At 42.6% G+C, this 27,519-nt stretch overlaps 2 protein-coding genes and 1 pseudogene across 5 annotated transcripts; 1 reads left to right on the forward strand and 2 right to left on the reverse strand.

The window, feature by feature from the left end:
* Positions 1–1,576: 1,576 nt before the first annotated feature.
* Positions 1,577–2,601, reverse strand: LOC101136439 (N-acetylneuraminate lyase-like; annotated as a pseudogene).
* A 2,195-nt stretch (positions 2,602–4,796) lies between these two features.
* On the reverse strand, positions 4,797–18,672 carry LOC101136066 (tetratricopeptide repeat protein 39B-like). Its single transcript, XM_019020695.4, is given in 2 exon segments — positions 4,797–8,550; positions 18,511–18,672. Coding segments are annotated over 2 exon segments (2,109 nt in total). The 3' UTR covers positions 4,797–6,603.
* On the forward strand, positions 18,567–26,473 carry SRSF7 (serine and arginine rich splicing factor 7). Of its 4 annotated transcripts, none has more exons than XM_019021192.4 (8): positions 18,567–18,833; positions 19,874–20,054; positions 20,362–20,538; positions 21,415–21,489; positions 21,908–22,009; positions 23,320–23,373; positions 23,889–23,924; positions 24,885–26,473. In XM_019021192.4, the coding sequence occupies exons 1-8, from the start codon at positions 18,806–18,808 to the stop codon at positions 24,937–24,939; spliced, it is 708 nt and encodes a 235-aa protein (XP_018876737.1). In that variant the 5' UTR covers positions 18,567–18,805; the 3' UTR covers positions 24,940–26,473. The 4 variants fall into 4 exon arrangements, with proteins under 4 accessions (XP_018876737.1, XP_004029157.1, XP_004029158.1 ...); XM_004029108.5 differs by having other exon boundaries at positions 18,609–18,833; positions 21,908–22,018; XM_004029109.5 differs by lacking the exon at positions 23,889–23,924 and having other exon boundaries at positions 18,627–18,833; positions 21,908–22,018.
* The last annotated feature ends 1,046 nt before the right edge of the window (positions 26,474–27,519 follow it).

The following is a 27,519-nucleotide window of genomic DNA, read 5'->3' on the forward strand; positions in this document are numbered from 1 at the left end:
CACAAAAAGCTGATTCACCAAAGAATGCAGTTTCCACATCCTGATGATTTCATCCCCTTTGCCCCGACCAGTTGATAACCCCAAATTTCTGGCCCCTTGCCCTACATGATAGCCTTTAAAACCCGAGCCCAAGGCTGGGCATGGTGGCTCACGCCTGTAATCCCAGCACTCTGGGAGGCTGAGACAGGTGGATCACTTGAGGTCAGGAGTTCGAGACCAGCCTGGCCAGCATGGTAAAACCCCGTCTCTACTAAAAATACAAAAAATTAGCCAGGCGTAGTGTGGGACGCCTGTAATTCCAGCTACTCGGGAGGCAGAGGCAGGAGAATCTCTTGAACCTGGGAGGCAGAGGTTGCAGTGAGCCAAGATCGTGCCATTGCACTCCAGCCTGGGCAACAAAAGCAAAACTCAGTTTCAAAAAAAAAAAAAAAAAAAAAACAAGGCCGGGCGCGGTGGCTCACGCCTGTAATCCCAGCACTTTGGGAGGCCGAGGCGGGCGGATCACGAGGTCAGGAGATCGAGATCATCCTGGCTAACGCGGTGAAACCCCGTCTTTACTAAAAATACAAAAAATTAGCCGGGCGTGGTGGCGGGCACCTGTAGTCCCAGCTACTCGGGAGGCTGAGGCAGGAGAATGGCGTGAACCCGGGAGGCGGAGCTTGCAGTGAGCCGAGATCGCACCACTGCACTCCAGCCTGGGCGACAGAGCAAGACTCCTTCTCAAAAAAAAAGAAAAAAACCCAAGCTCAGAACTCCTTGGATAGATGGGTTTGAAAATCTCCTCCCGTCTCCTCATCTCCTCACTTGGCACCCTGCCATCATTAAACTCTATGCCACATCCCTGATGTCTCAGTGTAATGGATCTGTTACTGTGCAGTGGGCATACAAACCTATTGGTCCTATAACAGTGTATTGGGAGAAAACAGTGATATTGCAATTAATCTGAAAGCATGTGCTCTAGAGTTAGACTGAACAGCCAAATGAGCTGGTGCATTCATAGTTGTATATAGTTCAGTCATGTTATAATTTGGTTTTAAAGTACCTGTCTAAATGCTGTAGCTCAGTGTTACCTAGATTCCAAATGGATATTTATTAAAATGAAATTACATTCCCCCACCACCACCACCAAAAAAAATATTGTACATTATAGTGGTTTAAAATTAGAAAACTTTCTTTTTTGAGAGACTGGGTCTCACACTGTCACCCAGGCTGGAGTGCAATGGTATAATCATAGCTCACTTGCAGCCTCAAACTCCTGGGCTCAACTGTTCTTCCCACCTCAGCCACTCAAGTAGCTGGGACCACAGGCGTGCACCACTACGTCCAGTAGAAAACTTTAAAATCAGATTAAGAACTAGAAATAAAGATAACTGTAATTGATTAATTCCAGCTCCCAAAAGCAGCCTCCGAAAGTGTTAGGATTACAGGCATGAGCCACCGTGCCCGGCCTAAAATAAACCTTTTTAAGGCTCATAGTAAGTACTTAAATATCTGTTGATTGATGCAAGATTTCATTTGCTAGGAGAGAGTTCAGTTCAAGTTTTTCTAAAAAGTCCCTGAGAAAAGAATGCACTATTTAGGGTAGACTATATCTTAATGCACACAGCCTGATTGGATAGACAGGAACTGGCCTATAGGCTTCCAAGTTTCCATCTTTTAAGCCAGTGAAAGAAAAAAATCCAAGCTTTTTAGTTTGGCTTCAGCACTATCAGTAAACTCCCTAGAGCCTTTCTGCAGCGGAAGATGGGGTGGGCCCACTTCCACTGCAGGGACCAGAGTCATGATGGCTTTGATCTGTGACACTAGAAAACCTAGTTTGACTAAAAAGTTTATAAATCTGTCGATATAAATCTGCCCACTGCTCCAGTTGCTCCCATCACCAGAGCACTCAACAGTTGCTCATCCACCCTCAAAAGGAAGGTCAACTATTGCTGGCGATTCTGATCAACGCATTGCCCGAAGTCTAAGATCTGTGTCACTGAATTTCAGCCTTTAGAAAGTGGGGCTCTTGGCCGGCCACACTGGCTCACACCTGTAATCCCAGCAATTTGGGGGCCAAGGCAGGCAGATCACTTGAGCTCAGGAGTTCAAGACCAGCCTGGGCAACATGGTGAAACCCCATCCCCTCAAAAAATACAAAATTTTGTCTGGGTGTGGAGGCACATCCCTGTATTCCCAGCTACTCTTGAGGCTGAGGTGGGAGGATTGCTTGAGCCCAGGAGGCAGAGGTTGCAGTGAGCCATGATGGTGCCATTGCACTCCAGCCTGGGCGAGAGCCAGACTCTGTCTCCAAAAAAAAAAAAAAAAAAAAAGAAAAAAGAAAAAAAAAGTAAGTGGGGCTCTTATGCTGAATCTCATCAAACAGCTTCTCAGCACAAATCTTCACCCCTGTCAAGGCAGGAATGTGATAGTAATAAAATGCAGGGGTAGCAGCAGCTGCCTCCATTAGAAAATTAATCAGAGCATCTTTGTTTCATGGTTTGAAAAGAAAGGGGCAGTGACAGCAATGCTATTGGCTTCTATTTCTTCTGCATGTTGGGCCAGTTCTTATGATTCTTTCAAGCTCAGTACTCCTATATGCATCACTACCTGATCCAACATTTACCAGTTTATTATAAACAATATTATAAAGGATACAAATGAAGAAATGTATATGGGGGGCCAGGCCCAGTGGCTGACACCTGTAATCCCAGCACTTTGGGAGGCCAAGGTGGGTGGATCACCTGAGGTCAGGGGTTCAAGACCAGCCTGGCCAACATGGTGAAACCGCATCTCTACAGAAAATACAAAAATGAGCCGGGCGTGGTGGTGTGCGCCTGTAGTCCCAACTACTGGAGAGATTGAAGCAAGAGAATGACTTGAACCTGAGAGGTGGAGGTTGCAGTGAACCAAGATCATGCCATTGTACTCCAGCCTAGGCGATAAGAGTGAAACTCTGTCTCAAAAAAAAAAAAAAAAAAAAAAGAAAGAAAAAAATGCATATGGGGGATGGGACGTGGAGTGTCTGTGCCCTCCCTGGGTGCACCACCCTCCAGGAATCTCTGTGTGTTCAGCTATCTGGAAACTCCGCCTAGTACCCTTTTAATTTTATTGTATTTTTCATTTTTTGACTCGGAGTCTTGCTCTGTTGCCAGGCTGGAATGCAGTGGCGCCATCTCAGCTTATTGCAACCTTCGCCTCCCAGGTTCAAGCGATTCTCCTGCCTCAGCCTCCCGAGTAGCTGGGATCACAGGCGCCCGGCACCACAGCCGGCTAATTTTTTGTATTTTCAGTAGAGACGGAGTTTTGCCATGTTGGCCAAGCTCTTCTCGAACTCCTGACCTCAAGTGATCCACCTGCCTCGGCCTCCCAAAGTGCTGGGATTACAGATGTGAGCCACTGCACCCGACCTACTACCCTTTTTAACTGTGTCCCTTGATACCACTTGGTAGCTTCTTATTATTGACAGATATGTTTTGGCAGCTGCTGAATGTAGCTTGGTTCACTTAACCATTTCCCACAACCTTCTTATGAGGCTTCAAAGCTGAAAATCTTCAGTTTCGCTTGCAGGTAGGACTGGCCATATGAATACCTCTAGCCAATGAGATACACATGGAAGTCTCTAAGAAGGCCATCCCTTCTGGAATAAAAAAGGCAATACCTTCTAGGAAGGAGAAAGATCTTTTTGTCCCTTTACCATTCTTCCTTCAGCCTGCCTGGCTTGGACATAAGGCCTGGAGGTGAGGCAGCCTCTTTCCATCATGAGGAGACATTCATGATAAGGCTTACATGCTAAGTAGACAGATAAAAGAAAAATCAAAAAAGCCATGAACTATCACACCCGAACTACCTACCTTCAGATTTCTTTTGTTTGGGACAAATTAATGCCTGTCTAATCCCTGTGTTTTGAGCGTTTCCACCCAAACGAAACCCTTTTCTTTGCTTTTCTTTGAGACAGGGTCTCACTCTGTCGCCCAGGCTGGAGTGCAGTGGTGCAATCTCGGCTCACTGCAACCTCCGCTTCGCTGGTTCAAGTGATTCTCATGCCTCAGTGTCCCCAGTAACTGGGATTACAGGCGAGCACCACCATGCCCGGCTAATTTTTGTATTTTTAGTAGAGATGGAGTTTCGCCATGTTGGCCAGGCTGGTCTCAAACTCTTGACCTCAAGTGATCCACCCACCTCGGCCTCCCAAAGTGCTGGGATTACAGGCGTGAGCCACCGTGCCTGGCCAAACAAAACCCTTTTCTAACTTATCTCCCTAATAAGGCCGTCAGGAGAGAAACCATACTTCATATCCTCAGCACTGTTCAGTACCTGCATACAGTAGGCATTCAATACATATTTCTTTAACCAATTAATAAACGTGCTCTTCATTGGAAGAAGTTGAAATACTTTACAAAACACAAAAACATTATTTAGGCAGAGAGTTTCTTGTTTCATAAGTAACCAAAATAAACAGAACAGAAAAAGTAAATTAACAGGTCAGATTTCAGATTGACAAAGCAAGTAACAACAGGACCTTTGCTTTTTCAAAGAAAGTTCCCTCCACTGCAGAACAATGTAGTAGTAGTAGTAGTAGTAATGATAATAATAAATGTTTATTAGCTCGATCTTAACATAGCAAAACCACAAGACAGATACTATTATTATCCCTATTCTATAGCCAAGGAATTTGAGATACAGAGGCCCAAGGCCACACACAGCTAGTTAGTGGCAGAACTAGGATACAAATTCAGGTAATCAGGCCAGAACCTGCCCTCTTAACCACTATAACCATACTAATTAAATAATAAAGAATAACTGAAGCACAATTATTCACTTCAAAGTCTATTTTTAATTTACGAGGAAAATGTTTTTAAAAGTAAACATTGCTAAATCTTGAAATACCAGTTCCTCATCTTGTTTTAGTTGGTTGTTTGGATACCCAAAGTATTAAGGTAGCATGTTTCATTGATGTGTTTTTAGTAAGCTACGCTTTTCTAGCAACTTCTGTTTTGTTTTGTTTTTTTTTTTTTTGAGACAGAGTCTCGCTCTGTCGCCCAGGCTGGAGGGCAGTGGCGTGATCTCCACTCACTGCAAGCTCTGCCTCGCGGGTTCACACCATTCTCCTGCCTCAGCCTCCCAAGTAGCTGGGACTACAGGTGCCCGCCACCATGCCCGGCTAATTTTTTTGTATTTTTTAGTAGGGACGGTTTCACCGTGTTAGCCAGGATGGTCTCAATCTCCTGACCTCGTGATCCGCCCGCCTCGGCCTCCCAAAGTGCTGGGATTACAGGCGTGAGCCACCATGCCCGGCGCAACTTCTGTTTCAAAGGGTGACTACCAGGAAGACACACTTAGCCAGACTTAATGACCTGGAAATTAGGTCATTTTTCAATCCCTAAGGCAAGTAAAACAATACCAAGTCCCATCCCTACAGCTGCTATTTACTCTCAGATTGACCCACTCACAATGGATAGATGCAATCGGTTTAATTATATTGAAGAGCTGGTCTTATTAAGAATTACACCTTAGGGAGGACAACTAAAGGGAGGGTTACATGGTAACAAAACTCTTCCTCTGACAGCCAGTGTATCTATCCTCTTGGCCTCTCCCAGTTATCTTCAAAGAGTTTATGTGTGTGTAAAATAAGGAGAGGGCTTTCTTCTCTATCCTGTGGCAAATTATAAACACATTCTGCTTCTTACTAAAAAAGGGTAAGAAATACTACTGATCACACAGGGCGGACAAGCCCCTCTGGTATAAAAAGCCAATAAAAATGATTGTGTATAAGGGAAAATCATTCAGAGTCTGTGCCATTCAGTGCATCATTGTTTGGAAATTTGTCTTTTTTTTTTAATTTTTTAATTCTTCGCTAAGACAGCAGAAGAGGTGATTTATTGCATGCTTGTTTTTTAAACTCAGCCGCAAGTGAACACAGAAATAGTCCAGAATGTGACAGGTCCAGGGCAAAGAACCATCATGGGCTGTTTTGGTTACAAGCAAGGTGGGTCTCAGAGGTGCTTTCCGTGATCAGATGGTGATGGAAGCTCTAGATCCACTTAGACAGCAGCATGTAGTCCAACAACTTGTACCAGCATCTCCAGCCTCTGGCATTCCATGTTTCTGGGTACACAAGCTACTGGTTGACTTGGACGTCTGCCTCATCTTTCTTCTTTTGCACTTCAGCCTGTGCATTCACGTCTTCCTCCACTTGGTTCTCATGGCATAGAGGTTTCCAAGAAGATGGCACTAATGCTGAGAGAAAAACAATTAAATAAAAATATGTATAGGGCACTGGGATCCCTAGCATAGTGAGTTGTATACATTATCTAGTGAGATGTTAAAAATGTTTTTGAGGTTTTGAAAATGTTATCTAACATAATTGACAAATTTATAACATAGGAGAGAATTTTTTTAAATGTACTTCATTTGCCTTTTCTTTTTCAAGAATGTGCTTCACCTCATTTGCCTCTAAGACATCGCATTTTATAAGTGTGAGAAAGAAAGAGGGAAAAGTCAAGGCCCATTCCTTTCTCGTTACTGATCAGATTCTTGGCAGCCCCCCCTTGGATTTTTTTCCACAAAGATATGATTTTTCTACCTGTTAATTACTTGCTCACTGTAGATATTTCACTTACACTAAACAAAACCACACTTTGTGTTTAAGTCATTTTCTTTGGCTATTTGTTCAAGTGCTATGTGGGTCCTAAACTGTAATCGGGCTTCCATGGAATAGTCTTTGTAATTTCTTACATTGTCTAGGTTTTTTGTTGCTCTGGCATAGTCTCCTTTTAGATAGTGTAAGATTCCCAGTTCATAGTAAGTATATGGCACCAAATAGTGGTCATATTTTAATAATTTCTCCTTTTGAATGACACGATTAAAGTAATACTCAGCCCTTGAATATTTGCCTAAGTGTTTCAGGCATAGGCCTTTCAGTAAATTTAATAAACTTATGTCATCTGTGCCATACTCTTTATGTGGATTTTCTTGTAAAAGATCTTCTCCTTTGTTGATTATTGATAGCCAGCTTGAAATAAGCTCATTCTTTTTGCTCATGACTCGGAAACCACTCCAGGCATAAATGAACTCCAGAAGGGGCTGGGCTGTAAACCAGCCGATTGCAGTACCATAGCACTGACCCTTCTCTGCAACAAACTTCTCTATTGGCACAGAACTGCCTAAAAATTTAATTTTCAGGCTTTCCACTTTTAAGAAGAGAGAGTTCATATCCTCACTTGCTGATTTCACAAAATCGGAAGGAAGCAAAGCCAGGATGATAGCTTTACTGTACATGTATATTGCCTTGGACCATCTGCTGTGTTGAGACAGTAGATTGGCATAGTGGTAAGCCTGCCTCCAATCCTGCAGTAAAATGTGGCACCACATGAATTCCCAGTAACAGAGGTGATGAACCTGCTTCCATTCATTCTGAGTAAAAATGCACTCCTGTCATTTTAGCTGTGCATTTTCAAAATCTCCTTTCAACATACTAGAACGTGCATGGAAAAATTTAAATATGACTCAGTTCGGAAATTTCTTGAGGTAGACTAGGAAGAGATCCTCTGTAGCAGAATTGTAAACCTTTTCAACACCAAAAACTACATAGATATAATTGTAATAAAAGAGTAGAGTCAAAAGACTTAAGATATTATTTATATGGTTTTCAGATGCACTCTCATGAAGCAAAGCCAAGCCCACTTCTCTATCACCAGAATATCCAAAAATATTGAGTAGTTTAAGTGTCCTTGGTGGCATAAGTGATAACATCAGATTGAATGCTCCAAGTCCAAATTTTATACCTCCAACCAGGTGTTTGTGGGCTTTGCTTTGGTTGTCAGATATCTGTGTTAATACTTGTTGACAGTCTTTGTATATTTGGTAACTTAATCCAACACCGATCCCTCTTTTAAGAAAAGCAAGCATGCTTTCATCCTGTGTACATGACATAAAGGATTTCAAGATCAAACACTCAGCATAACAGACTTCTGCATGCAATTCCTCTTCTGTGATAGCTGTTATTCCCTGTCTACTTACTAGATGAGACAATGTCATTTTAGTTTTTTTTCGGAAATTACCACAGGTTTTCAAAGCGTCCTTTGCAGCTATCATTCCAATCTGTAAATCCTGTGGCTCAAAAGTCAGGACGGCCTTGACAACCATAAGGATACCATACATTAGGGAATGGTACATGCTGTTTTTAGACCATGGATGAATGAGATTTATTGCATCTGAGAATCTGTTATTTAGAAATAAATATAATCCAGTGGTACATTCTTCCAAGGAAGATGGTAGATTCATTGCTGTTGCCACAGGGATACTTTCACAGGTATCTTCAAACTCGTCCTCCTGATTACTTTTTATTTTATTTAGAGTAAGTGACATATTTGTTTCCCCACTTACAGATGAGAAATATCTGAAGTGGAAGTGGAGTGATGTGGTTGTAATGAGGGTAGCTCCTGATCTCCTGATTGAGGTCACTTCTTCCACACAAAGCTCAGTCTGAGGTGTTGCTGTTAAAATAGAGGCAAACAACCAACCAGCTGTAAGGTGCAGCATTAGGATATTATCATCTATGTCAGAAAACTGGGGAACAAAAAATAATTTTAGTTACCCAGAAGATGCATTTCTGAAAAGTTCAAATCATTTGGAATGTACTAAACAAAATATGCTTTTTAAAAAATTTCTAAATTTAACTATAGATGAGGAAAAAATGCTTTTTTTAAAAACACTATAGGCCGAGCGCGGTGGCTCACGCCTGTAATCCCAGCACTTTGGGAGGCCAAAGCGGGCGGATCACCTGAGGTCAGGAGTTCAAGACCAGCCTGGCCAACATGGTGAAACCCCGTCTCTACTAAAAATACAAAAAAAAATTAGCCGGGCGCGGTGGCGGGCACCTGTAATCCCAGCTACTCAGGAGGCTGAGGCAGGAGAATCACTTGAACCCGGGAGGCGGAGGTTGCAGTGAGCTGAGATCGTGCCATTGCACTCCAGCCTGGGGGACAGGAGTGAGATTTCATCTCAAAAAAATAAATAAATAAATAAAAAACTGCAAAGTAAATCCTTTGTAAGCAAAAGAATTCTTTTGTAACCATTCCTCCAACATATCAATTTCGTAAGATCAAGTTTTCTATATTTGTGTTGTAGAACTGTACTGTGATAGTCGTAAAATTTCTCTATGGGAAGGCCTTGGGGGACAAGAATCTGGCCGGAAAAGGGAATGTATTTATGTAGCTCTCTATTTTTCTTTTCTTTTTTTTTTTTGAGACACAGTCTTGCCCTGTTGCCTAGGATGAAATGCAGTGGTGCAATCTCAGCTCACTACAACGTCTGCCTCACAAATTCAGGAGATCCTCCCACCTCATCCTCTCAAATAGCTAGGACTATAGGCATGCACCACCACACCCAGCTACCTTTTTTTTTTTTTTTTTTGGATTTTTTGTAGAGATGAAGTTTTGCCATGTTGCCCAGGCCTAGTTTCGAATTCCTGGGCTCAAGTGATCCACATGCATCTGCCTCCCAAAGTGTTGGGATTACAGTCGTGAGCCACTGCATCTGGCCTAAAACTAACTTTTAATGAAATGAAACGTTATGGTCAGTTATATAGAACTTTGGACACGGAGAGAGTTGTGTAAACCTAGAAAGATTTCCTAGCATTGTTTCTGTTAGGAAAAAGAAATTCAGACTTGGTGCGGTGGCTCACGCCTCTAATCCCAGCACTCTGGGGAAGCCGAGATGGGCAGATCATGAAGTCAGGAGTTTGAGACCAGCCTGGCCAACATGGCAAAACCTCGTCTCTACTAAAAATACAAAAATTAACCGGGCATGGTGGTGGGTGCCTGTAATCCCAGCTACTCGGGAGGCTGAGGCAGAAGAGTCTCTTGAACTCGGGAGGCGGAGGTTGCAGTGAGCCGAGATTATGCCATTGCACTCCAGCCTGGGCAACAAGAGCAACACTCCATCTCAAAAAAAAAAAAAAGAAAGAAAGAAAGAAAAAGAAATTCAAATGTTAACAGTTGTTATCACAGCATTAATATAGTATTTGGTAGGAAATCTTTTTTTTCTACTAGGAGTCATTTAATACCTGGAAACTGGGGAGGGAGTGGGTACAATGGAAAGCTAATTACAAATAGCAAGCTGGGATTACAGGCATGAGCCATGGCACCTGGCCTTAACCTAGCTTTGAAAAGGTTAGTGATTACTGTTGCTAACAACCTGAAACATAACTGAATCTTCAGTGCAAAAACAAGCATTTATCAGGCCAGGCACAGCCAATTAGCTTGCTACAAGAGCAAAACTCCGTCTCAAAAGAAATAAAAATGAAATAAATAAATAAAAGCTAGGTTAATTATACATTTATCTGACAGGCTCAGTTCTGAGTGGAAAAGCCATGTAGCCAATTAGAAGGGAAATTTTTTTTCTCCTTTATTTTTTTGAAATGGAGTCTCGCTCTATCACCCAGGCTGGAGTGCAGTGACACGATCTCAGCTCACTGCAACCTCTGCCTCCCATGTTCAAACGATTCTCCTGCCTCAGCCTCCCGAGTAGCTGGGATTACAGGTTCATGCCACCCTACCTGGCTAATTTTTGTATTATTAGTAGAGGCAAGATTTCACCATGTTGGCTAGGCTAGTCTCAAACTCCTGACCTCAAGTGATCCACCCTCCTTGGCCTCCCAAAGTGCTGGGATTACAGGAGAGAGCCACCACCCCTCGCCAAATTTTTGTGTTTTTAGTAGAGACAGGGTTTCACCATATCGGCCAGGCTGGTCTCAAACTCCTGACCTCAGGTGATCCACCTGCCTCCACTTCCCAAAGTACTGGCATTATAGGTATGAGACACTGCCCCCAGTCCTATTTTTTTTAATGTGACATTTTTATTTTTCTTTTCTTTTATATATAGAGATGAAGTATTTCTATGATGCCTGGCCTAGTCTCAAACTCAAGTGAGTTCAAGCTTGAGTTCAAGCCTGGGCTCAAGCAATCCTCCGACCTAAGCCTCCCAAAGTGCTGGGATTACAGGCATGAGGCACTGCACCCAGCCTGTATTTTTAAACGTTTGTCTTCTGATTATGTTTCTTGTATCTGTCTTCACCACTGATTACGACTGACACTTAATTAAACTAAATTATGCTGGGAGTAGTGGGTCACGCCTGTAATCCCAGCGTTTTGAGAGGCAGAGGTAGAGGCGTGCCGAGGTAGGAGGATCATCTGATCCCAGGAATTCAAGTGCAGCTTGGGCAACATGGCGAAACCCTGTCTCTACAAAAAAATACAAAAATTAGCCGGATGTGGTGGGGCATGCCTGTGTCCCAGTTACTCTAGAGGCTAAGGTGGGAGGATCACCTGAGTCTGGGGAGGTCAAGCCCACAGTGACCTGTGTGGGTGATAGAGTGAGACAAAGAAAAGAAAAAGAACAAGAACAAGAACCTAGGCCGGGCACGTGGCTCGTTGGGACCAGTGGCTCACGCCTGTAATCCTAGCATTCTGGGAGGCCGAGGCGGGTGGATCACCTGAGATCAGGAGTTGAGGTAAGGAATGTGGTGGTACACGCCTGTAGTCCCAGCTACTTGGGAAACTGAGGCACAAGAATCGCTTGAACCCGGGAAGCAGAGGTTGCAGTGAGCTGAGATCGCGCCATTCACACTCCAGTCTGAGCAACAGAGTGATACTCTGTCTCAAAAAAAAGAAACAACCTAAATTAACATTTACCAGATCGTTATGATTATTTTCAATATACATATACTATAACAAACTTAAGATAAAGTAATAATTTAACTGTTAATACTACAAAAGTCAGAAAAATATACCAGTGAATACAAAGGACTGATGTCCTTAAAGTAGAAAGAGTTCCTATGAATCAGTAAGCTAGAACATACACCCCAGCAGAAAAAAATCAGCAAAGGACATAAACAAATTGCCAATAAGCATAATGTTCAACCTCACTGTAAATCAACAAAATACAAATTAAAAAATATAAGATTCTTTTTTTTGTTGTTGTCTCAGGAGTCTCTCTCTGTCATCCAGGCTGTAGTGCAGTGGCATGATCATTGCTCACTGCAACCTCTGCCTTCCGAGTTTAAGTGATTCTCCTTTCTCAGCCTCCTGAGCAGCTGGGATTACAGGTGCATGCCAGCATGCCTGGCTAATATTTGTGTTTTTAGTGGAGACGGGATTTCACCATGTTTGCCAGGCTGGTCTCGAACTCCTGACCTTGTGATCTGCCCACCTTGGCCTCCCAAAGTGCTGGGATTACAGGCGTGAGCCACCACACCTGGCCAAAAAGATCCTTTTTTTTTTTTTTTTTTTTTTTTTAAGACAGAGTCTTGCTCTGTCGCCCAGGTTGGAGTGCAGTGGCACAATCTCAGCTCACTACAAGTTCTGCCTCCTGGGTTCACGCCATTCTCCTGCCTCAGGCTCCTCAGTAGCTGGGACTACAGGCGCCCTCCACTACGCCCAGCTAATTTTTGTATTTTTAGTAGAGACAGGGTTTCACCACGTTAGCCAGGATGGTCTCGATCTCCTGACCTCGTGATCCGCCTGCCTCAGCCTCCCAAAGTGCTGGGATTACAGGCATGAGCCACCATGCCCGGCCCAAAAATCCATTTTTAAAATCAAATTTGGCAGATTAAAAAATTAACATCCAGTATTAAGGAAGGTACTGAGAATCGAATACCATTGCAGACTTGTTGTTTTTCACTTCAGCATTACCTATAAGATTAAACATGAAAGCAATCTAAACTTCTTACTAGAGGATTCCTAATTAATGGAATACTATGCAAACAAAACGTTGTAGAAGAACATTTAATGACTTGGAAAATTGTTTATGGCACAATGCGTTGTATTAGTTGGGGTTCTCCAGGGAAACAAAACCAGTAGGATATCTATATCTATATCATCTATCTATCTATCGAGATTTAGTGTAAGGAATTGGCTCATGTAACTATAGAAGTGAAATAGTTTGAGTTTGCAAATCTATCAAAAAATAAAATGTCAATACTACAGGACTTTTAAAGAAAACAGACAGTCACAAATAGTGACTGGGAAGGTATAAAACTGAATGTGATTTTTAATTTTTTTTTTTTGAGACAGGGTCTTGCTATCTCGCCCAGACTGGAGTGCAATGTCACGATAGCTCACTGTAATCTCTGCCTCCCAGGCTTAAGCCATTCTCCTGCCTCAGTCACTCAAGTAGTCGGGGTTACAGCTGCATGCCACCATGCCTGGCTAATTTTTGTATTTTTAGTAGAGACGGGGTTTCACCATGTTGGCCAGACTGGTCTCAACCTCCTGACCTCAGATGATCCGCCTGCCTCTGCTTCCCAAAGTGCTGTGATTACAGGTGTGAGCCACCGCACCCAGTCTTGAATGTGATTTTTTAAAAAAGATTCATGGGGCCGGGCGCGGTGGCTCACGCCTGTAATCCCAGCACTTTGGGATGCTGAGGAGGGCAGATTAGGAGGGCAGGAGTTTAAGACCAGCCTGACCAACATGGTGAAACCTGTCTCTACTAAAAATACAAAAAATTAGCCAGGCGTGGTGGCATGGGCCTGTAATCCCAGCTACTCAGGAGGCCAAGGCAGAAGCATAGCTTGAACCAGAGTGGCGGAGGTTGCATGCCATTGCACTCCAGCCTGGGCAACAGAGCAAGACTCCATCTCAAAAAAAAAAAAGAAAACAAAACAAAAAAAAAGAGGCCAGGCGCAGTGGCTCACTCGTGTAATCCCAGCACTTTGGGATACCAAAGTGGGCCTGGGCCTAGGAGTTCCAGACCAGCCTGGGCAGCACAGTGAGATTCCCTTCCCCATCTCCCCGACCCCCACCATCTCTACAAAAAAATAAAAAGCCAGGAGTGCTGTTGCATGCCTGTAGATCCAGTTAGTCAGAAGCTGAGGTGGGAGGATCCCTTGGGCCTGCGAGTTCCAGGCTGCATGAGTTGAGATCGTACTCCAGCCTGGATCGGGGAGACAGACCCTGTCTTAAAAACAAACAAGCAAACAAACAAAAACCCACCCCACCGTTTCCTAGAATTATTCTGTCCAATTATGTACCATGGAAGGTTGTTTACTGTTGTTTTTGGCTTTGTTTTTTAATTGTTTTGTGGAGATGGGGGTCTTATCATATTACCCAGGCTGCTCTTGAAATGGACTCAAGCAATCCTCCTGCTTTGGCCTCCGAAGTGCTGGGATTGCAGGTGTGAGCCACTAGGCTCAGTCCATTGTATTTTTATGCATAAATACCTTTATTCCTTCTTTAGAAAAACAGCCCCTGGGCCAGGCAGGGTGGCTCACACCTGTAATCCCAGCACTTTGGGAGGCCAAGTCAGGCGGATCACCTGAGATCGGGAGTTCGAGACCAGCCTGACCAACATGGAAAAACCCTGTCTCTACTAAAAATACAAAATTAGCTGGGTGTGGTGGCACATGCCTGTAATCCCAGCTACTCAGGACGCTGAGGCAGGACAATTGCTTGAACCCAGGAGGCGGAGGTTGCAATAAGCCGTGATCACGCCATTGCACTCCAGCCTGGGCAACAAGAGCGAAACTCTGTCTCAAAAATAAATAAATAAATAAATAATAAATAATTAAAAATAATAAAATTATTTAAAAAAAATAATACAGACAGGGTCTTGCCTTGTTGCCCAGGCTGGTCTCAAACTCCTGAGCTCAAGCGATCCACCCACCTCTGTCTCATGAGTGTTGGGATTACAGGCATGAGCCACCTTACCCGGCCGTTTCATAATACAACGTGACATTCCTCAGAAAACCTCGCCATTACCTAGATTGTTTTACACACCTAAACCATCCATTTAGGTAATATTTGTATCAGTGGGGCATTCCTACATCACATTATTCCTTTTCCTAGTTTCACTCTTGAAGTTGGTCAAAGCACTGCAGTTCTTTAACTATTGCTGTCTCTAGCCTCTCATCTTTTAGTACTGATGGTTCTCCTGTACTTGGCTAATGAGAAATTAGTTTCTTAATACAGTATGAAAGAATTATGAACATGCCTCTTCCTTCCCAGAATGTCCTAACAGCATTCTAGAGGAAACAGAAAATCATGAAATGTTGAAAAAGAAAAGAAAAGCTGAACATAGCCGTTTGGCTTGACCTACAGTACACACATACACAGCACATAAATAAATACATATTAAAGACTAGTATTTGTTAGCATAGACTACTTATTTATATTAAAAATAGATTATTGGTGTGGCAGAGGGGGAAGTTGGGGTCCAGGAGGCGGAGTCTGAGGTCTGTCCACTCCTTGCCCTGCCTTAAAAACAAAAAAACAAACAAAATAGATTAATGTGCAAAAGGTTTAAATTTTTTTTCCTTTCTTGTTTTAACGTTTTCACATCCAAGCTCAAATGGTGATAATGACTTAAAAGTGAAACTGAAATGGTGAGAGAAGTAAGATTAAAAAGGGAACTTTTTCTTTAATATTTATCTGGAAATACCAAATGTAGAAAATGCAGATACATTTTGAAAACTGCTGTAAAAGGCTTATGAATTACTCCCCTTTCCTAAACTAATAATATTGTTAAAATTTAACAATAGTAACATGTTAATAACTAATATTTCATATTAGGAAATATTATAATATTTGAATAAAGTAGTTTTCATATTCAAACAATCTGAGAATGTAATCTAAATTTAACAGATTTCTAGAGGCAGAAACTTATGTGGGTGAATGTGATTTCAACAAGAATCAGCAGGAATAAAAGTTCTCTGCACAGCAAAATCTCCCTGATTTGGACTGACATTTAGTGAAAAGAATTGGTTGCCTGTTCTTAGAGAAAGAGTGTTCAGTAGAAAGTAGAATAGTCTATGGAAATAGTATACAGTACTATTATTTTTTCATGGTAACCAGATTAACAAAGCCTGGCCTTGTACTGGCCCTGCTTTCATAGGAATAAATAGTATGTAATTAGCTTATTGAACACCTGTCTGCAAGACAGGCATGTCTGTGAATCAGGATTTGAAAGCAATTGGTTATAAATTTTAAAACTGCTTCTGTTTACTGTTACTTGCTTAGAAATTTCTTTAGTACAACTATAGACTTTGTTTTGTTTTGTTGGTAGAGATGGGGGTCTGGTTCTGTTGCCCGGTCTCAAAGTCCTGGCCTCAAGATATCCTCCCACCTCAACCTCCCAAAGTGCTGGGATTACCGGCATGAGCTACAAAGCCTGACTTAGACTTTGTATTCAGAGTCAAAAAAAGTTTATCGGAAAAAAAAAAGTTTATTGAGGTTTATTAGGAATTATACAGTATAACATGCACTGTCTTTCAAGCAGTTATCTATGCTTGGCTCAACAGTAATTTTCTTTTTTTTTTGAGTCGGAGTTTTGCTCTTTTGTTTTGGAGATGGAGTTTCACTCTTGTTGCCCAGGCTGGAGTGCAATGGCGCAGTCTCGGCTCCCTGCAACCTCCACCTCCCGGGTTCAAGCAATTCTCCTGCCTCAGCCTCCCAAGTAGCTGGGATTACAGGTGCACACCACCACGCCTGGCTAATTTTTTGTATTTTTAGTAAAGACGGGGGTTTCACCATGGCCAGGCTGGTCTTGAACTTCTGACCTTAGGTGATCCGTCCGCCTCGGCCTCCCAGAGTGCTGGGATTACAGGCGTGAGTCACAGCGCCCGGCCTAGGAGTTTTGCACTTGTTGCTCAGGCTGTAGTGCAATGGCAAGATCTCAGCTCACCGCAACCTCCACCTCTCAGGTTCAAGTGATTCTCCTGCCTCAGCCTCCCGAGTAGCTGGGATTACAGGCATGCGCCACCATGCCCAGCTAATTTTGTATTTTTAGTAGAGATGGGGTTCCTCCATGTTGGTCAGGCTGGTCTCAAACTCCTGACCTCAGGTGATCCGCCAGCTTCAGCCTCCCAAAGTGCTGGGATTACAGGCATGAGCCACTGCATGCTGCCTCAACAGTAATTTTCATAGCTTCTTAACAGAAGAAAGTCAACTTAGTGAGGCTTTACAGAATTTATATTTTATCTTTCAGGGACCATATAATCCTTTTTTTTTTTTTTTGAGACGGAGTCTTGCTCTGTCGCCCAGGCTGGAGTGCAGTGGCACGATCTCAGCTCACTGCAACCTCCGCCTCCTGGGTTCAAGCAGTTCTCCTGCCTCAGCCTCCAGAGTAGCTGAGACTACAGGCACACGCCACCACGCCAGGCTAATTTTTTGTATTTTAGTAGGGACAGGGTTTTACTGTGTTGCCCAGGCTGGTCTCAAACTCCTGAGCTCAGGCAATCTGCCCGCCTTGGCCTCCCAAAGTGCTGGTATTACAGGCGTGAGCCACTGCACCCGGCCCCTATATAGTCTTTATAATTATTGTTTAATTCTTTTGAGAAGAACCTATAGATCTTTATAATTATTGTTTCTTTTGAGAAGAACCTTGTTAAGAAAAAAATCACCAAGACTAAGGGAGAGCACATATACTCTACAGAGCTTCTATTTTCTTCTTAGAGATCTTCCTGACACAGATTAATTCTCTCCATAACTTAATCAACGTAAAAAATATGCATAAAATCATAGCATGACATGGAGAGAATCCATGCTTTATTCACCAACTAGGCCTGCTTTCCCTGTACTCTACATTCCACACCTATACTCACCAAATGAAGTTGCAAAAGATGAAAAAGATAAAAATGCAAATACCTAAATGTCTTTTTTTATGTACATTTCCAACTTCTGTGTATTCCAAGAATTTACGATGTAATGTCTATGTTTCTAGCAAAAAAGAACTTTTTCTCTATCTGTAGTTGGTGTCTAGAGCAATTCTAATGTAAAGAAGTTTTGCATTTATTTGGTACTGTTGAGTGGCTGAGCAGCAAGGCTGCTATTTCCACTGAGTGGAGATACACAAAGATGACTTAGGAGTCCCAGTCCTCAGGATCTGAGTATTGGTGGATCACACGTGTTACAAAGCAGAAAGCATTAGGAAAAGCCAATCAGTTACTTTGAGCTTCAGATGCAAATAATTTCCAAATTGTCACTGGCCAAAATGTTTTAAACATTCAGGGTTTTGTCACAATTTCAATATAAAGGGGGGAGGGGGGAGCGGGACCCCACAGCTCTATTCCTTTGTCTTTCAGACTCCAAGAACTCAGACCGTGGTGGTGCAAACTGGTGACTGGTTCAAAAGAAGTTGGAGGGGGCGTCCAGGACAGGAGGCTTTACCACCAGTCCCTGGGTGCGTCAAGGTCTATAGGGTAAAAACCACTACTCAGAATGGCGGGGTTCATGGACTTTTCACCATGGCCAAACCTTCGATTACCTCTGATGAGCCCCAAAGATCAGAGTAGCTGACTAGGCCAGGTCCCCTAGCAGAAAGGCGCGACGGCTGCAACATCAGCGGTTAAATTGTACAGCCTTTCATAGGCCGGTCTAATGCATCCGTACTAAGATTGTTAAGGCTGAGGGTCCCTAGCCTGGGGAAAAACGAAAGGAGGCAGAGGGTAGGGAGACGGGAAGGAAGACAAGGAGGGTGTAGAAAACGGGGAGAAAAGGGGGCGGGACAGCATGGGGAAGGCCTCAGGTTTACGGGAGAGATCGTGGCGTTCCCATAGAAACGTATCCCTCCGCCCATGACCCGCGTGTTAGTCTCTTCAGTTCCTTCCGCGTCGTTTCTTGGCTGTTTCCGCCCAGCTCCTTTGTGCCGCGCAGAACAACGAGATGACGCATGCGCAAAGCGCAGCGGCCGCATATATAAATGCGAACCCGGGCTCTCTCTCGTAGTGTCGCCGGGACTCTTGGCGGGTGAGGCTGTGTGTTAGCTTTTGCGTCACTGGAGCCCTGGGCGCTGCTTGCTAAAGAGCCGAGCACGCGGGTCGGTCATCATGTCGCGTTACGGGCGGTACGGAGGAGGTAAGAAGTTGGAGTCCGGTGAGGGACGTTGGTGTGGGCGTAGTGAGCACTGCGAGGCCGTAGGGTTGGCGCGGCGGTTGGGAGACGGTTATTCCGCGTGCGTAATGGCGGCTTAGGAGCACGCCAGACGAAGCCGGAGGCAGCGGAGGCGGGGTGCTGAAGGGAGACGGGATGGCGGGTGTACATCTCTGCCGAGTTCCGTACTCTTGGGCATTTTTGTGGCCCAATCCAGCCTAAAGCTGGGTTGAGATGACGGTTTTCGCGTTGCTTTTCTCGGAGCCGCCCGCCGGCCCCCCTCCCCCCGCCCTCGGCGGCGGCTGCCATTTTGCGCACATTGAAGACCGTGGTGGCGCATTTCCTCAGCGCTTTCCCGCCACTTCAGCGGACAGATCTGGCCGCAGCTGTAAGATCGTGGTTGTGTTTGAGACAGAACGAAATTGGCAGCTGTGAGCTGCATGTTCTCGTCAAACAATCGGTTAAATTGCGGAATGGGAATGGAGACGTAATCTGCGACTGGCGGCTGGGTTTTTTTTAGTTATTTCGAGCGCGGTTTATGGCTCTGGGGCGGGGAGCTGGAGTCTTGGGCGAGCCTGTGCCTGGGACGGTTGCCGCGGAGGACGAGAGCCGGCGCAGGACGGTTGCTCTCCTGGCCCGGCCCCTACCGAGGCCCTCCCGCCGCCGACGCCGTTGCCGCTGCGGGCCTGCGCGCTCCCGGTGCGCCCGGGGCTGCCGAGACTCATGGGTGGGGCGGGGCCGGGCCAAGTCCCGCCCCACGCCTCGGTGTATCCTACCACGCATCTCTGCTTGTGTTCGGGAGGGTAACCCCGCATTATTTAGAACGTTAAGAATTTTGTCAAAAGTCTAGTTTCTCAGGGATTTGCGGACCTTCACCGGTTTTACGACTAAGTTTAGTCTTGGATAGAGGGCATTAAATGTGCTTTACCCAATCTTGAGGATGGCCCGTTTTAAGGCAAGTAAGTAATTGAAACTTGGGCCAGATTTTGCATAACGTGCATTCTTCTATTTGCGTTTTTAAACAGAAACCAAGGTGTATGTTGGTAACCTGGGAACTGGCGCTGGCAAAGGAGAGTTAGAAAGGGCTTTCAGTTATTATGGTCCTTTAAGAACTGTATGGATTGCGAGAAATCCTCCAGGATTTGCCTTTGTGGAATTCGAAGATCCTAGAGATGCAGAAGATGCAGTACGAGGACTGGATGGAAAGTAAGTAAGATGTTATGAATCTTCTGTTCATTAAAATATACTGTGGCTAGATAATGAACTTACTGCTAAGTTTGGATTCTGAAGTCTGGAAGAGACCTTAAATAGCTGGTCATAGTGTTAAATGCTAAAGGCACACGAAGGTTAACGAAGATAGCGGAGATGGAGTTAGGGCTTGGTAAAGACCGCCAGAGTTTGTTGGGGGGAAGGAGTGGTTGGAAAGAGTGAGTGGTTGGAAAGAGTTCTTTTTAAATCTATAAGTCCTGAATATATTTTTAACTTTAGAATTTTGTTAATTTGCTTTTATTAGGGTGATTTGTGGCTCCCGAGTGAGGGTTGAACTATCGACAGGCATGCCTCGGAGATCACGTTTTGATAGACCACCTGCCCGACGTCCCTTTGATCCAAATGATAGATGCTATGAGTGTGGCGAAAAGGGACATTATGCTTATGATTGTCATCGTTACAGCCGGCGAAGAAGAAGCAGGTATTTATTTTAATAAAGGAATGGTTGGTATTCTAGTTAATCAAGTAATTCTTTTATTAGCAAGGCAGAAACTAGTGTTTTTCTATAAACTTGAATGTTAATTGTACAGGTGTATTTTACAGTTTTTGTTTAATTAAAAAAATGTTACTATATTAATAATCAACCTGGTCAAAACCTTTCAGGTTTCTTCGTTTGAGTCAGTCGCCTTGATTCAGAATGTCACGAGCCTTATGATATCATGCTGAGGCGCCTTGCAAATCCGACAATTAAGATCCTCCTAGACCTTGAGGTGATCAGCATAAGAGGCCAGATCCCCTCGAGTCATCTACACCTAGCTTCACCTTATTCTTTAAAGGGCAGAAAATTTGAGACGGTGATCGCCGTAACAGTAAATTTGGCTTACAATTGGGGCCCCCCTCCGGTTTAGAAAGAGGAACACCAGATTGACCACATTCCCAACTAGAAAAATCTTCTTGCGTCAATCAAGCCTCACCTGGCTCATTTGGCTGTCAGTTTGATCGTCGTTAGATTGAAGAAAACATCTAGATGCAGCGATCGGCTATAGATACTTCTAGATCGTCTAGATCTACTAGACCATGGGCCAAAGAGGGTCGACCTGCAAACTTGCAAGGTTTATTTTAAATACACATTACAGTGTTTTATATTATGTAATTCTAAGTTGTAATTCAGCTTTTAACAAATCTTTTTTTAGGTAGTAAAAAAAAAAAATACTCAACAACTAATAGGCCCAGAGTTTATTTCCAAATGAGACACTAAATTTAAATAGTTTTGAGATTTGATTTCAGCAGAGGCACACAAACTCTTAAAAACGAGTTATTGTCTGACATTTTGTTTTTTCTCTAACTTGAAAAATAGGTCACGGTCTAGATCACATTCTCGATCCAGAGGAAGGCGATACTCTCGCTCACGCAGCAGGAGCAGGGGACGAAGGTGAGATCTTGTTTAACTGAAGTCTTTCTGTATTATTATTAAATTCACTGGTAGTCCAACACAGAAAAAGCTTATTATTTTTTTGGAGACAGGGTCTTGCTCTGTCACCCAGGCTGGAGTACAGTGGCATAACCACGACTCACTGCTGCCTTGGTGATCTCTTGGGCTTAAGCAGTCCTTCTGCCTCAGCCTCCCGAGTAGCTGGGACTATAGGCTCTGCCACCATACCCAGCTAATTTTTATTTTTGTAGAAATGGTCTTGCACTGTTTCCCAGGCTGGTCTCAAGCTCCTGGGCTCAAATGATCCTCCCACAGTGCTGGGATTATAGGCATGAGCCACTGCACCGTTCCCCAGTTGAAGTCTTCACAGGCCAAAAAAAAAAAACTGTGGAGATGGACTTAAAGTTGTTTATTTTAGGTCAAGGTCAGCATCTCCTCGACGATCAAGATCTATCTCTCTTCGTAGATCAAGATCAGCTTCACTCAGAAGATCTAGGTCTGGTTCTATAAAAGGATCGAGGTATTTCCAGTATGTAACACTTTTTTTCCTTACTTGTGTTTGGATTGTTCACATCTTAGCAGTAGAGTGTCTTAAGGACATAATTCAAATGGATTGCTTCAGGGAATATTTGAGATGTAAAAGTTTGGAATTTATGTGTAACTTGTAACATAAATATTAACCTAGTTTTACAGATGAAGAAAAGGGCTACTAGAGATTTTAAGGCTTGTTAGGCCGTGTGGTAGAGAAGGGTCCCAAGCAATACAGTTCTAGTGAACGCTCTGGGTAGGCATGTTGCTATAAACTTTTCTGGCTTCAGATTAGATGATACTAGCTCTGAAAGATGGTAATTGATTTTCCCGACAAAAAGGCCTGTTAGAACCAGGAAAAGAGATCAGAAGCAAGTAGAAACATTTCTCATTTTTGGAATGATGGGGTTGATTTGAGACACTGGAAAGTTGACTAGGGCAGTAGTGTGTACACAGAAATGAATGTGGATTTTTTTTTTTTTTAGACAGTTTCAGACCTGAAAAAACTAAAGAACCAAAGCTTTACTCTTTGTAGAAGGCCTTAAAAGGAGATAGAATGGAAAAAATTGTAAAATAAGTATTGCAACATGTAATTAACAATATTGTTATCTGTACCAACGATAAAACCGTGGTACAGAATGCTCCTGGGAGTTAAATTGCTGTTTAATAGCACAAAACCTTTAAATGCAGGAATTCTGAATCTTGTGGTCTATTTGAGAAAGCTATGAACCATCTCTTTAGATAAATTTAAAAGGTAGATATGTCAGTCTGATTTGGTTTGTCTGACAGATTGATGGCTCTCAAACATAACTTGATCCAGGAATAAAGCCTTACTAACGGGGGTGGCTTTCTTTTCGTCTGGCCTTATCACCTGAATTAGTCTCAGTTCAGGGGTCTGGTTATTTTCGTCCTGCCTTAGCCTCCTGAGTAGCTGGGACTGCCATTGTGTACCACAGTGCCCAGCTGAGGGATCTGTGCCTTAAGTGAGGTTAGTTTTGCTTCCTTCATACCAGTCTCATCAAATGAAAACCATGTATTTCCCTTGGATATTACACAGTGTTTGAGAGTGTTATTCCTGTACAGAAACTAACCAATTGAGTGATAGAAACAAGTAGTTGAAATGGTGGTTCCTTATGTCTGGTAACAGTTTGTTTGACAGTGTGTTAGATAGAATAAGGCAAGTGTTGCATCTTGTTTAGTTTTAGCTTCTTTATGCCTAACCAACCTAATACAGTGTTGAGTAGTTAAGGAAATTCCTTTGTACTGATTGATATAATTGTGTTTTTCCCTTTTTTTATTAAGATCCCCGTCGAGGTCAAGATCAAGATCCAGGTCTATTTCACGACCAAGAAGCAGGTAGGGTAAAAATTTGATGATGCTTTTCTAGTTATATGGCACCAATATCCAAAGAGTTCAAAGTGTTTTTAATTGTTGAAATTTTAAGTGTTAACTCTAAACTTAGGTTTTAGTGGGAACACAGTACCTTATTTATGTATGTCCTTATTTATTACTGGCTGACTTTCCCTGAACAAGGGAATGTAAAACTATAGTAGGAAAGAAGCTTGTGACTTTGGGGATTATATTAAAGAGGCCCTTGTTAGAACTGATAGGTGCATGGAGAAGCATCCTCAAATTGATGCGCTTAAAGCAGAATGTAAAAGATTAATCATGATGTAGTAATTGAGTCATTTTTTGAAAAACAGTTGTTGAAAGATTGGCTTTTGTTAGCAACAACTGGTAGGATGTTTTTCAGTTTAAGTGCAGTCTGACATTTTAAGCTTAGGACATTTGGGGGTTTTACGGTATTGGTGACTACAAGAAAGGGATTGGTTAGTACTCTTTCTTTAATAGAATTTCTCATGTTTTGACAGCCGATCAAAGTCCAGATCTCCATCTCCAAAAAGAAGGTAAGCTAAATGTTTTGTTGCCAAATCTTGCCTGTCAAGTGTGGCCTCTGCAGAATTTGTTTGCTTACTGCTTTGCAGTCTTTGAGCTCTTTGGAGAATTGGTGCTATATAGATTAAAATACTATGCTAAGTTTCTGAAATAATTCTTTTTTTTTGATTCAGTAATATTAGTTTATACTTTTGCTGGAAATGCTTAGTCATAAAATGTTAGGGTGATTATTAAGATGTGATTGGTCCTATGAGTACTTGGTAGAAATTTTGGTAAGATAGATGCCTTTTCCCCACATGTACAATAGATACAAAGTGTGGAGAAAAGTCTTGCAAATAGTTACCTGCCTAGTGCTTCTTTATGACCAGAAAACTTCAAATAGTTGTTATATTTATCTAGTGCTTCTTAATGACCAGAAAACTTAAAATAGTTGTCATATTTAACTGCAAGTTGACCTTGCAATTTTGACAAGGAGGATAGCCTAATTTTTTTTTCTTTTTTTTGAGATGGAGCTTTTGCTCTGTCGCCCAGGCTGGAGTGCAGTGGCTCAATCTTGGCTCACTGCAGCCTCCGATTCCCCGGTTCAAGCAATTATCCTGTCTCAGCCTCTTGAGCAGTTGGGATTACAGGCACCCACCGCCAAGCCTGGCTAATTTTTTGTATTTTTAGTAGAGACGGAGTTTCACCATGTTGGCCAGGTTGGTCTCAAACTCCTGACATTAGGTGAACACCTGCCGCGGCCTCTCCCAAAGTGCTGGGGTTGCAGGTGCGAGCCACCGTGCCTGGCCAGGGTAGCCTAATCTTAAGCCAGGGACAAAAAATGAATATATGTAAGTCTCATATCATTTTTAGGTCTTTGCTATAGGAAATTAGTGCCTTAGGCCACTTTTGAAGTTACTGAAAGTTAGTACATGCACATGAGAGTTTCAATTGACACTAATTGGATCCAAACCTAATGTTTTTCTTTTTAGTCGTTCCCCATCAGGAAGTCCTCGCAGAAGTGCAAGTCCTGAAAGAATGGACTGAAGCTCTCAAGTTCACCCTTTAGGGAAAAGTTATTTTGTTTACATTATTATAAGGGATTTGTGATGTCTGTAAAGTGTAACCTAGGAAAGATAATTCAACCATCTAATCAAAATGGATCTGGATTACTATGTAAATTCACAGCAGTAAGATAATATAAATTTTTGTTGAATGTATTAACATCATATGGCCTGAAAATGTGGGTTTTTATTTGGCACATTTAAATAAAATGTTTCTAACTAGATTTTTGATTTGTGTTCAATATTAACACTTCTTAATTTGATAAATTTCAGAGTCAGACGTTATAATTGTTAACCTTATTCATACATACCTACATTCAGAATTGAAAGGTGTTGGTTAAGTCTTGAACATCACTATTTTATACATAAAACTTGGCCAGGATCTTAAGGGACTTTGAATATTCCATTTTACCCTTGTAGCTTTGGGTAAGATGACCTGAGTCCCCTATAATACAGCATGAATGCATCATGACAGATCCTTAAGTTAGCTAATCCATTTGAAGTTGGTGTTAGTAGGTATTGTATGATCAGTGGTGAAGCTAGTAGGACCACTGATATGTCTAAATGAGCAGACAGGAACTAAGCGAAACTGATTAAATGTATGAGAAATAGAAACTGATTTCTGGATGATCTTTATTCTAATTGCAGCTTTCAGGCTACTAGGTGGCATAGTGTCAATTAGGACTCCCCAAGATACGGGGAGTTCTACTCAATGGTCTTGTTCTTTGCTTTCTACATTAGTTAACCAGTTTTATACCAAAAAATGCATGTTTGAGGAATTGTCTGAAATTGGGACAAAACACCTTCATGTAAACCAGCTTTGCAAAATTTTCCAGCCCAGATACTCTTCATCAATTCAAATGGATTGTCTTATTCTGAGCAAAGACCTGTTGTTAATCTTCAAGCTAGGTTTTGCAGTTCCCAACCACAACATTCTTGTATTTTGCCAGGCTGGTGCAAAGTAATTAAAGATGTCAATCAGAAATGTCAACGAGACTAAAGTGGTTTTGTAAATCTCAAGCTATATTTAGCAACACTCCATGTAGCTAATATTTTTTGGTAGCATCTGGTAGACCTTAGAATGTTATATAGCCAGTAGGTTGTTTATTCAAATTTTAAATATCTTAAGAATAGTAGGGCAGTAACAGTTACTTTTGAGAGTTTTCTGGTCAAGCTTTTACCAGGCATTCTCTAGCCTTGGTATAAAAAAAAAAAAACCTGCTGGTTGCACAGATACCTAGGCTTGTCCATTTTATGCATTTCAGCAAAGTCATTGGATACCATTGCAACTTGGGAATACTGGTCTGCATCAAGTTTATTTGGTAGTTTGATCGCTAGTATGTTGGAAGTTATTTGGATTGTTTTTAGAATTTTGACTGGCTGAATTATGGTTGGTATAAAGTTATGTGTATAACTGGCAGGCTTATTTATCTGTTGCACTTGGTTAGCTTTAATTGTTCTGTATTATTTAAAGATAAGTTTACTCAACAATAAATCTGCAGAGATTGAACAAATAATCCTGATACTTAATTTTTGGAAGTGGGAGCTCTCAGCCAAAAGTAGGAGGCATTAATCCTGTAGCTTTAGGATGGGCAGCTAGCAGCGTCCTAGAAATGAGTATAGAAAGGATAAAAAGGTGTGGAGGAGGGGTAGGGGCAAAAATGGTTTTAAACAAATTCCAGCCTTGTGGGGAAAAGGGCTGTTTGGGCCAATACCTCTTATGTCATGTGCAACTTGGCACCCGTTACTCATAGATGCATTTCAAAATAAGCTTTGATGCATCCCCCACTTGTTTCCTGTGATTGGGACTGCCAAATTGATTGTCACTGATTGGAAGTGCTGCTCCAGACTCATTCGTTCTAAACTTCTAGCCTAGCACTGATGAGTAATCAGTCAGTTTTTATTTTTAATTTTTAAAATTTTTTTTGCTTGGTGCGGTGGCTCGCGCCTGTAATCCCCCAGCTACTTGGGAGTCTGAGGCAGGAGAATCACTTGAACCTGATTGAATAAAGGTTGCAGTGAGCTGAGATTGCGCCACTGTACTCCAGCCTGGGCGACAGACCGTCTCAAAAAAAAATTAGTGTTGCAGTGAATGTACTGTACCGTCTCCAAAAAAAATTAGTGTTGCAGTGAATGTACTGTACTGTACATCATTGACAGGTGATGTACTGTACAGTATATCATAGGTGAACATACTTACCTAGATCATCCTCGGAAATTGCTGAGTCAGGGTATGTGCATTATAATTTTTGCTGGGTACTGTTGGTTTGCCTTCATGGCAGTGTATAGGAGTACCTGTTTCTTTGTATCAGTTCCTACCTGATGGGCTATCAAACTTGATTTTTACCAATCTCAAGTTGAAAAATGGTGTTTCAGCGTAGATTTTTTTTTTTTAAGACGGAGTCTCGCTCTGTTGCCCAGGCTGGAGTGCAGTGGTGTGATCTTGTCTCACTGCAACCTCTGCTTCCTGGGTTCAAGTGATTCTCCTGCCTCAGCCTCCCAAGTAGCTTGGATTACAGGTGCCTGCCACCACGCCCTGCTAATTTGTACTTTTAGTAGAGAC

The sequence above is a fragment of the Gorilla gorilla genome, chromosome 12, assembly GCF_029281585.2.
Source record: "Gorilla gorilla gorilla isolate KB3781 chromosome 12, NHGRI_mGorGor1-v2.1_pri, whole genome shotgun sequence".
NCBI lineage: Eukaryota > Metazoa > Chordata > Mammalia > Primates > Hominidae > Gorilla > Gorilla gorilla.